Source organism: Argiope bruennichi, chromosome 3 (assembly GCF_947563725.1).
Source record: "Argiope bruennichi chromosome 3, qqArgBrue1.1, whole genome shotgun sequence".
Taxonomy (NCBI): domain Eukaryota; kingdom Metazoa; phylum Arthropoda; class Arachnida; order Araneae; family Araneidae; genus Argiope; species Argiope bruennichi.
This window is the reverse complement of record NC_079153.1, coordinates 104,256,879-104,268,913: the sequence shown is the minus strand read 5'-3', so window position 1 is coordinate 104,268,913 and position 12,035 is coordinate 104,256,879. Positions and strand designations below refer to the sequence as shown.

The window sequence follows — 12,035 nt, the reverse complement described above, 5'->3', positions numbered from 1 at the left end:
ATCCATCACTACCATGCAAGTTATTCGCCACCTTATACTACGTCCAGAATTTTATGCAAGGGGAGGGGGGTAGCATTTATTGAAAAGTTTGCAAGAAATTTTCTGGAGACCACTCTTGGTGGTTTTATTATTTAAAGCAGATATTTTTAGCTCCGATTCTCTCAATCATTCTGAATAAAGAAACGTTATCTCCATTTGTTTTGTAAATATGTCTAAGTCCCGCCTTAACAACCAGTTAAAATGTAATTGGTTAATATCAATATTCACATCATAAAGCTGAACTCTTAAACCAATTTTTGCTATTATTCTCACTAACAAGCATTTCTTTGTTCGCAGTACCTTATCGTGATTCTGTTTTAACACGTCTTCTGATGAATGCTCTGGGTGGAAACAGCAAGACCATCATGGTGAGTATGTGCTTTCCTAATTAACGGTACAAAAGGACTTAATTTACATCTCGACTAAATAGACTTTCTTAGGAATATTGCAGGAAATAAAAATAGCTTATCTTAACGTACCATCAAATTAAGACGAATGAATAAGTAATGTCTTCAAATTTATTTCCAGATTGCGTGCATTAGTCCAGCTGACATCAACTTCGAGGAAACTCTTTCTACCTTAAGATACGGTATTGTTGTTTTTATTGTTATCTTTAACGTTTTTAGTACAATGTAATAAAGTAATTAATTTTAGTTTCCAAAAGATATCATCTATAAATTGAGCGTCCAATATCCAGCTGGAAGTTCTTGTGTTCACTTCCATTGAAGAGGTTACTTGCACTTGTGGCTAAGCTCAAAACAATCGTTTTCTAAAATAAAGAATTTAATATTATATGAAAAATTTATTTTATTGCTACTGCTGACGATTAAATTTATATTTAATTCGGATCTATTTTATAATTATGAATTGCTATAGATTAATGTCAAATAAGTGATAGTTGGAAACATTTCTACTTCATGTCATTTAAGAAAAGTAAGTATTAAGTTGTTTCATGCGATTTTTGGCATTTTATAAGTTCCAATTTAGCAAAGAAATTATTCTAACTGCGATTAATGATAAGTAAGACCTCTTTTCTTTACGCAGTTTTCTTTATTATTACTAATAAGCATCATTTAAATTAACATTAATATGCCCACCCCAGCTTTCAATTCGATAATATTTATAAGCTGGTATATTATCTGTAGATTGTAACATGTCATTATGCTAAAAGGAAAAAATAAATTAAAAATGCTCTGTGAAGTATACTGTTTAATCCAGAGAAACCAAATTTTTTCATAATTACTTCTTGGGAAATTTTGATCACAAATCCTAAGTTTTTCAAAATTTTAATAACATTTTTAAATAAAAATTAACGGATATTAAAACTTTTCCTAAGTAACTAAGGACTGTGTTCTGCACAAAATTATCTTTAACCCATTTTAAATTGCATATTCTGAACATAAATACTATATATATATATATATATATATATATATATATATATATATATATATATATATATATATATATATGCTTTTTAATTATACCATTCGTATTTCTGTACAATTTTAGCAAATTTTTAAAACTATTTAAATCATATCAATGCTTTTTTTTCGATGTTTTTATATCAATGCTTTTTCATTCATTCAAATAATGAATTTATATTCTAGGACGTAATAACGATATTAATGCTTTTCATTTATGTACACGTTATTGCTACTATATAATTAGGAAAAAAAATTAATAAAATAAGGATGTATGAATGAAGTCAAAACTATTATCTTACTAGGATGTTTTGAACGAGAAGTCCATGTTGTTTTGAATTTTCTTCTCTATTTTTTTTCTAGTATGTAGTATAAAGTATTGTAATCATCAAATAACTCGAACTCGAGATTTTAACTAGTCCCCTTGTTTTAGATCTCCCTAAGTCCGAAAAATACTTTTTTTTTTTTGGAAAATATGCGTCTGTCTGCTTATGACAAGAATAATTCGAAAAACAAGCAACAAGCTCTTTTAGATAAACAGAGGAAATATTGTATGTGGTATTTACACCAAATTTGTAGATTTCTTTGAAATTTTGAGCAAACTCCATTCCGAGGAAGTCTGCCTCTCCAGTTGTTCGAATATAAATTTACGCGATAGCTACAAAACAAAGATAGCAAGATGGATGAAATTCGGTACACAGATTTAACATCTATAGTGTAGATACATATCAACGTTTGAGCCAAAACAAACAGCTTTGGTTATTTGTACGATCTATACATTTAGAAACATGTTAACGTGATAGTGAGGAAAGCCAATGACTAACTATACCGAATTAAATATGGGATTTTGTGATTATAAGTGCAGTTTTGGGTCACATTTTTATTTCAGTCGATTGATAAAAACGTGTCTACAGACAAATTCGATTTTCGGATACTATTAACTACATGCCAGAGATTTAAAAAAAACCCAAACCACCATGCCAAAAAACTAACCAAGGATTGCATGACGAATTTTGTAAAAATGCTAAATTCTCGCCAAAAATTAATATATCGTAGCTATCATTCGCCAATGCCAAGCACGACAAGTTCTTTCGAGAAAACGCGAGAAAGTCTTGGGAAGACCACAACAGCTAATATTTGTGTTTTGCTTTCTTTTTATGTGCGCGTCGAAAAAGTTCTTGTGCTATGCACAAGTTTCTCAATTGGGGAGTGATGAGTTTTAGAGTCATTTAATTAAAAAAATAATAAATTATAATAATAAACAATAAATAACAAATAAAATAGTAAGTAGTAAATAACAAAAGTAGAAATGCTAAATTCACTTCCAAATTTAATATTTCGGAATTACTTTACACCAATGTTATGCAAGCCGTTATTTGGGATAAAACCTTTAGAGAGTATAACAAAAAGTTATGAGGGTCCCTTCCGCTGGTTGTAAACAGGAATTATTATAACACATTAATATTTATATTACTAAAATTCATCAATATGCAATTAAAATATGCTTTTATTTCAGCGGATCGTGCAAAACAGATTAAAACCGTGGCGACAATTAACGAAGACCCGACAGAGACTCTCATTCGAGAGCTCAGAGCTGAAAATGATAGGTTGAAGAAAATGCTTGAAAGAGGAGTGATGAATGTGCCAATAAAACCGGGAATGACTGATGATGGTATTGTAGAGAAATTCTAGCTAAATTTAAGAATGACTGACGATGGTATTCTAGAGAAATACTAGCTAAATTTAAAAATATAGGAATTTAACTAGAAATGACTGCTGATGGTATTGTAGAGAAATTCTAGTTAAATTTAAGAATCTAAGATTTTAACCAGGAATGGCCGATGATGGTGTTGTAGAGAAATGCTAGTTAAATTTAAAAATATAGGAATTTAACTAGAAATGACTGATGATGATATTGTAGAGAAATACTAGCTATTCTTTTTAAAAAAATCAAGAATTTTAACTGCTATCTGGGAGTTCAATTTTAAATCTAGGATTCTTAAAAATTTAGGATTGAAACTAAACAATGTCCTTTGAGAACTAATTCATTGAAGATTGTTTTTTGGATTCTAAATTATTACTGAAGGAATTAATTTCTTTTTTAAATTTGATTTTGTCTTGTTAAAATTTAGGTGTCTGCTTGAGTAATTACTTAATTCGTAAGTATCGTTTTAGATTGCAATAGAATTTTTTTCCCAAACCCTTTTATACATTAAAATGAGTGTTATTTCCAAAATCAATATTTTGATGCATTAATTTAAAATAAACTTGTTAATGTCTTGTCAAAGTTTGCCTTCAAAATTTTAATTTGCTTAATTTGAGTGTCTTATGAGTTTTTGAATTTTCTACCATTATAAATCTAACAAATTTTTATGTCAATGATACATTTAAAAACTGTAGGAAATCGAAATTGTAAACTGTCTTCAAATTCAAACATGCAAGACTTATTTAGAAGCAAATTTTATCCTGTTGATCTAGTTGTAAAGCTTCAAGAATGGAAAATTGAGAATTCGAAATTCGATTCTATCCTTGTTCGTGTGAATACTTCGTAAATCAGCAGTCCTCCATAATTTCTGATTTATCAATTTAATGAAGAGTCCCAGTATGAGTATTTCCCTCCCCACAACATTTTTATGATTTCACAATAGGCATCAAGTGTTATTAAACTGAAATAAATTTGAATAATTTAACCCTATTTTCCATAAAATGTTTCTGTTTATCAAAGTTGAAATTTATGCCATTATAAATTACATAAAATTTTTAACGATATTAAAAATTAAACGATAGTTTAAACGATTCAACAACTTACAAGAACAACATAATTATATCTATAAGATAGCATTTTTATTGATTCATCATAAAAGCAAAAATGTTCAAAATTAAAAGAAAATGAAATCAATACCTATTTATAACCCATACGTAAAAAATTATTTAAGTTTAAAATTCATATTTTTTTATTGTTTTTATATTTAATTAAATAGCAGATTTTCAAAAAAATGTTTCGTAAAAATATATTCTAATAATTGAAATATTTTTAGAGGTTGTGAGGAGAAGAAGTAGATGGGAAGAAGAAATGAAAGCTGCGATGGCAGAAAACGAAAGAGAGCTGCAACAAATTAAGCAATCCTATGAAGAAAAGCTGAGGCAAGCCCGACAAGCACAGAAGATAGTAAGTAGTATAAGGCAATAAGGACCAGAATGGTATAATCCGCAATTTTCACTAAATTTAGATAGATAGAATACTGAAATATAACCGTAAATGGCTACTCTAACCCGCCACTAAGGTGCACTGATTAATTTAATTGACCAAGACCTGAGCTATAGGTGAGTCCTAAAGACCATCACCGGTCACGGTACAATCCTTCCCATGGAAGCCACTGCTAGGAAGACCAACTTCCACCATTTCTGTATCCAACTGGGTAGCGAGAACCAACAATCATACCGGAAACTTCTCTCTTCATTTCTGAGGTGCCGGCCGGTGGAAGGATACTGAAATAGAAAGAAAACTTATATGTATCCATAACCGAGTGGTTCCAGCGAGTTTTAATTTGTGTTATTCTTATGACTAAAAGCTGTATTTGTCAACTAGTTTTTTTATTTCGTAAAATATAATATCTAGAAAAAAATGTGTGTGTTGATTTACTTTGGCTCTGAAAACTTCATAATTTTTCTTCGTTTTTACGGTGTATCAAACTATGCAAAAAAAAAAAAAAAAAAAAAAAAACAGCAATGCAGTTTTGTCCTCGCTCTTTGAATTTGTGATTTAAGGGATCATTTTTCATCCAACAGCCCAAACTCGTCTAATCAGGTCCAAGAATGCTAACTATGTATTCTTATTTCCATAGAATTTTTCATCTATTATTCTCCAGTTTTCAATGTAAGCTATAATTTAAATTTTGATATATCGTCAACTGAGTTTCCACATTAATTATCATATATGCAAAATTTTCTTATCAAAACAATGTGTAATGATAATTTGCAAAATGCATTAAATTTTTGTTGGTTTCAAATGAGTTTTTGAATTCTTAAATGAATTAATGGGAAAAAAGTATGGAAACTTTCATTCGTAGTTCAATTTTAATCTCTTTTCTTTTCTTTTCTTTTTTACTTTCCAGTATACTAAGCGAAAATGCTGTAATCATAATTAAGTCCGTACTCCAGATTTTAAAAATTCTCCATGTTTTAAATTTTTTTGAACCCCAAAACACAAATTTTGAAACTGCCTGCCTGTCTAAAAAGCGATAATTCCAAAACCATTTCAGCTAGATAGATGAAATTTGGATTTTAAACTTTAAATCAAATTTCTAGATTCCTATCCAATTTTGAACGAAATCTATTCAAAGGAATTTTATCTCTCTGAATATTCGAATAGAAATGAGCAAGATAACTACAAAATGTAAAGATAAAATTTGGTGCACAGATTTAGCATTGGTAAATCTGTATCAAATTTGTTATCAAATCTATCAGGGAGTTGCACGCATGTGGCTTTCCATGTGTATGTAAACTCAATAACTCCAAATTGCCATGAAATAAATAAATGAAATTTGGCATATAAGCCTAAAATGATAATTAAAATTCTATATCAAACTTTGGTTTCAATCGGTCTAAAACAGTGGTTCTTAACCTTTTTAAGCCGCTACCCAAATTTGAGAAATATGCTCATGTCGCGACCCAAAAAAAAGTTAAAATTTTTTCATTGCTTTATTTTAGATTGTATTTTTAAAAAATCTTCAATCCTACGATGAAAATTTTTTTAACTCACAATTTTTTTATTTTTTTAATAATAAAGATAAACAAAAGTACTTTTCGATCCAAGGAAAATTTATTTAATAATCAAGTGTTTTTAATAATTTTTATTGACCAAATTAAAATATATTTATAACTTTTTGAAAATAATTGACATTTTAACTTATTCCTAAAAAAAAAAAGAAATATCAATGCATATGTTAAGTCTTTTAAATTTTAAATGCAAGTCATACAGTTTTAATGAGAACCTTGTGCTTGAATACATTTTCAAGCTTGGTAGATATAAGGTGCTCCTTGAATGCTTGTCAAGGAGCACCTTATATCTATTTCAGGATTTAACTTGTTCCGGTAATTGTTTTTGATTACACACAGAGCCGAAAAACCAGCCTCACACATATATGTTGTTGCAAAGGGCAATAATACTTTTAGGGCTTCTTTAACAATAATTGGCTTTTCGGTTTTTAATTTTAACCAGAAAGCACAAAGATTCAGTGTTTTTGTAGAAATTGTATCGAAGTGCTTGGTCACTTTGTATTTCTATTAATTGCTCTTGAAATTGATTAATATTAACAAATTCCTCATGCAAATCACTTACATCAAAATTAAATGGCATTCGAACCCAATTATATTTGAAAACATCGTCTGCAGGGAAATATCGATCAAAGTCTGCTATTAATTTTTCTAAATGATTAATAATAATTTTCTGTATTTCAAAATCTGTGATATCAATATTATTGTCTTCAACAAGTAAATTAAGAGTCGGGAATGAAGCAAGTTTCTTTATTTCAACCTTATTTCTCCATAATTTGAGTTTATTTTTAAAACATGTAATTTTTTCAGTTAGTTCACATTCATTTTCGATTGTTGATATTTATTCAAGTCGTCATTTCTAAAATGTCTGAAATTTGTTGTATTACTAACTTTTTTGGTTCGACTCAGCACGACCCAAGAAATATGCTTCGCGACCCAATTTTGGGTCGCGACCCATAGGTTAAGAACCGCTGGTCTAAAAAAAGATGAGCAAAATGTATATTCGTTTTTCCAGTGCTTTTATAATAACTACATGCCAGCAATTAATTGCCAAAAAGAAATCGACAAAGATCGAATATTAATGGGCATTCAGTTAATAAACCAAAACTACTATACTATAAAACACGCTTATTTGTGATGGAAATAAAAATCTGAGATATTCATAAGGTAAATATTTTTTTCATAACATGTTCTAAAAATTTATTAAGTTTTTTTCCGTTATTTTGCTATATTTTCCGTTATTTTGCTCTTGCATATAAGATTCTTATTTCAATTTAAACAATGCATTGAATATTTTCTAGGATGCAGAGAGAGCAAAGTTAGAAGAACTGAAGAAACAACATCCTCATTTATCAAACTTAAATTTCGATCCACAGCTGTCTGGAAAAATTCTTCATATATTAAAGAAAGGCGCAAACAGGATTGGAAAAGAAGATAATGCAGATATTCTACTGTTAGGCCCAAGGTAAATCTTCTCACGCAATTTGCTTTATTGCTAACAGAAAATACTTCAAGAATAAGTTATCAAAAGATAATAACAATTGTACTGGTAAATTAATTCACCATTTCGTCTTTTTATCGTGACAAATAATAACTTACGAACTTTATAATATGTTTCATAATTTTAAATATTATAAGCAATAAGTAAATAGAGTCACATAAATAAAAGCAAATATTGGAGGATAAAGTAGCAAAGATTTCATAGCAATTAATAAAAACAAAATATTGTTCAATAAGGCAAAATATAACAAAGACATAATTAAAATAAAAAAATTGAAACGAACTTTCATGAAATTCAAAACTTTACAATGTTATAGGTATATTGGAATGATTATGAAAATTATAGAATTATTTTCAATCCTTATTCGAAGCTAAAAATAACCTTAAAACTTTTTATTATATTTAAGGGAGAGGGTAAAAAAAATAATAAAATATATAAAATATCATTATTAAAATGAATAAAACTATTAGATGAATTATTGGGTTCCTTTTAATATTTTATTGTCAAAAAATTAGCAATATCAACTAGTGAAATAAACTGGAACATTACAATATAGAAAACTGGGGACGGAATAAAATTATTTTAATGACTTTTTTGTAGTTAGGATTTTATAGACATTCATATTGATGTCATTTCTTGCAATATATTTTCTTGATTTTGATTTTAGTATCCAAGAAAATCATGCCATTATTCATGTTCAAGAAGCAGATCAAATCATTATTGAAAAAGGTTGCCCAGAAGCTAGAATATTGTTAAATGGAGAGCCAGTGACCAGCCAGTCTGTTCTGAAACATAATGATAGGTTTGTTTTTATATTTATAACAACTAAACAAATAGAAGTTTTTAAATTCATTTCAGAAAGAAATACTCTTTATACTTTTTGCAGTTATAAGAATAATTAAAAGATATTTTAATGAAATTATATTTAAAGATTTAAGTTCGATCTTCTATATGCATGTATACCAATCTTGTATACCAATTATTTTACTGGCAGGAAAAGAAAGCATTTCACTTTCAGATTGGACTTTTATTAGAGAAACTTTATTGATCTCCTAATTACTCTTTTGTCTGGCATTAGAAATACATGGAGAAATTCTATTGGCGTCATTAAAATATTTAAAGATTTTTATATGATTTGATGCCATTTTTTTCTAAATCCAGAAAGAATTATTAAACTCTTCGGAAGAAACTTTATTTGGTGTTAATCATCTGCACAGCAAAAAAAATCATCCAAAAGGAAGGATTTCAACTACACAAGACTTTCGACTCATTTTAGTTTTAATAATTGGTGAATGAAACATCGGCTGCTTCATGTGATCCAGAAGACGTCCATTGGGCTCATAGCCATTGAACATGATCAAGAAACAGGTCTTTTATGCCTATTCAACGTCAGTTTCCTTCGTACAATCCCAATGTACTTTTCTTAGCCTTATAAAATTAAGTGATTTGGTATCATTATGCAATATGATTATGGCAGCAGACCTTCGACGTTTCTTTCCATTAATCGGAAATATTAAATTGTTGCACGAAAATAAACTATTGCTACTTCGAATTGGGAGTGCAATTAATTAATTCTTTAGAATCCCCTTATAAAATTCATTGTTTTATTTTGAAATAAAGGTCATTCATACTATTTCGGCAAATGTTCTGGTTAATAGGTTGCGATTTTTATAAATGTCAAAGAATAAGAATATGGCTTCTAAATCAGTTACCGTTCGTCATCACTCCTCTTTTCTTAAAGACAGTTTACGAATACCTTGTGTAAGTGAATGAAAAAAATTGTGACAGAGATATTGTCTATCATTCGTAAAATGTTGAATACAATAAACTGAATACAATATTTGAATGTATCAAAGCTCTGAAAGTGAGAGCCAATAACTACGGAATCCATGTAAGGTAACTCATTCATTGTTTTATTACTGTCACCTTGCCACAGCAAAGGTGATATTTATCACTTTGCTAATCTATGCCTTTCAAATAATAACTTTGTACTTATTTTTTATAGAATTTATTCGAAAATTTCTAATGATCATCTCAGTTATTTCTGTTCAATAATATGTAAATTTTATCTTCACTAAAGTGTGAATTTAGACTTTAAAGTGTAAATTTCTTTAATAAGACTAAGAAATATTAAAAATCAGGATAAAATATGAAAATAAACATTTTCTTTAGTACGAAACATGAACTTAAAAAAAAACGTAAAATTTTGCATTTTACTCTGTAAATTAAATGAAATAAGGTAGGAGAATCTAATTTGAAATTTTTTTAAAATATAAAAATTTAAATATTTAATATTTTATTAACAATGTTTTTGTCATTGTTGGTGATGTTAAAACGTTATATAATAATTCACTTGTTCATACTAGAATTATGTTTGGAACGACTCAATTATATGTTTACCAAGATCCTGAAAATTTTGTAAGAGGTCGGAAATATCCGGAAATTACATATGAAATGGCTCAAGAAGAAATTGCAGCTAAAGCAGGAATCAATCTGTCTGATGATAATTCTAGAGGTAAGAAATTATCCTGTATTAGATTTAAAAAATTTATTTGTTAACTTATAAATAATAAAAAATAACACTGCAATAAAATTCTAAAGCTTACCTTTCTATAAAAATCTACTATACTAATTAAAACAGAAATGCCATTTAAAACGTTTAAAGCTATTGGCATGCTTTAACAGGGTTATCATCGTTTTGTTGAAAACTTAGGAGATATATTCACTTTGAGATAAAATGAGTTTTACATCTAATAAATTATAAACTTCTATGAAATAAATGTTGCTGCATAAATTTACTGTCAATATCGCACTAAATGATTGGCCATCAAAATTACCTGAAGACTGGTGAACTAATTCATGAACTTCAGATATTTTTTCAGATATATTTAATAATAATATTTATTCAGGAACTTTTCTGTAGCTAATCGCTGCGTTACTCTTGCAGTATGAGATATTTAAGTGGAATAATGCAAATCGAGGGCCCAGTTTTTATTCCTCTAATGCATTGCTGGCTGTAAATAGCTATTTGATTATTGATTATTACTTTGATAATAAATAATAGAGCTGGATAAGAACAATCACTTCTTTCCTCACAGAAAGTGCGCTGCTGAACAAAGACTTATTGGAAGTTTTACCTGGTGTTGAAGTTGCGAATTCTATTAGTGAAGAATTAGATAAGCGGGTGAGATTTGAAATCATGCTTGTTTCACCTCAAATGATTGGAAAATCCACTGGAAGAACAGAGGTAAATAAAAAGCACAATTTCAAAATATAAAATAATTTTTTGCATACCAAATGCCTAACTGGACCATATAAATATGTTTAATAATAAATATCACACCTTAAATAAATAGATCATTCTCAATATATTACAACATTCTTTACAAAAAAAAGTTTCTTCGGTATATTATAACAGGTTTTCACATAAAATTCATTCATGGTAAGCAATATTTATATATGATTAGTGGGTGAAATACGACTTCAAATCCATTCGCAAAGTACAGCGAATACTTTAACAATAACTGCTTTCGTAAAATACTTTAAAATTATTACTTTGGGAAGCTATATAAGCCTTCTTAATTCATGCATTTCATTAAAAAAGTGTATTATACAAGTTTTTCAAAATATTAGCAGTTCATGCTTCTTTTAGGCTCTATATTTCAATCTAAAAATAGATTCGAAATTGTTGAATAACTTTTGAATAGAACAGATTCTAGCGTTGAGATCTGATATATGATATACATTTTTTTCTTACAATTTCTCAAAATTACAAAACTCTTTCTTCTTAAAATAAGACATTGTCTTCTAACATGTCAATATTTATAAGCTCAAACATATTCAATTAGTTCCTCACCTTCAAAATGAGTGCTCAGTCCATTGCTTCCATTTCTTAATCTTCTCATCTGAATTGAAGCATTTCTTCTTCATACTTTTGAAAATAATTTAATAAATCAAATGTAAATTTTTATAGTGTTATATATGTAATACAACTGCAGAGACTAAGATGTACAATTTTTTTTTTTTTTTTTTTTTTTTTTTTTTGCTTCTTGAATTTTAAAATATTGCGTCTTAAGGAAAGAACTGCGAAATAAATTTGTTAATAGCTATACAATTGAGATTCAATTTCATTAGTTTTTTTATTTTTTAAAAATTTCCTTTTCAAAAAGAATTAGGAATTAAAGAATAAACTCATGAAAGTTGCATACTTTTTAATAATAGCAATATATAAAGCTTCTATACATAGACAATGAAATGTCTTCCATTGTAAAATATGACTATTTAAAAATACAAGT

The 12,035-nt window shown here is 28.2% G+C and overlaps 1 protein-coding gene across 1 annotated transcript in view; it reads left to right on the top strand.

Moving 5' to 3' along the window:
* Positions 1–12,035, top strand: part of LOC129963305 (kinesin-like protein KIF28) — a 42,955-nt gene that overhangs the window by 19,844 nt on the left and 11,076 nt on the right. Inside the window, exons 9-16 of the mRNA XM_056077593.1 lie at positions 337–407; positions 568–628; positions 2,980–3,135; positions 4,502–4,632; positions 7,541–7,704; positions 8,408–8,542; positions 10,107–10,255; positions 10,839–10,987. Coding sequence (XP_055933568.1) covers positions 337–407; positions 568–628; positions 2,980–3,135; positions 4,502–4,632; positions 7,541–7,704; positions 8,408–8,542; positions 10,107–10,255; positions 10,839–10,987 — 1,016 coding nt within the window. The remainder of the gene's footprint in view (positions 1–336; positions 408–567; positions 629–2,979; positions 3,136–4,501; positions 4,633–7,540; positions 7,705–8,407; positions 8,543–10,106; positions 10,256–10,838; positions 10,988–12,035) is intronic.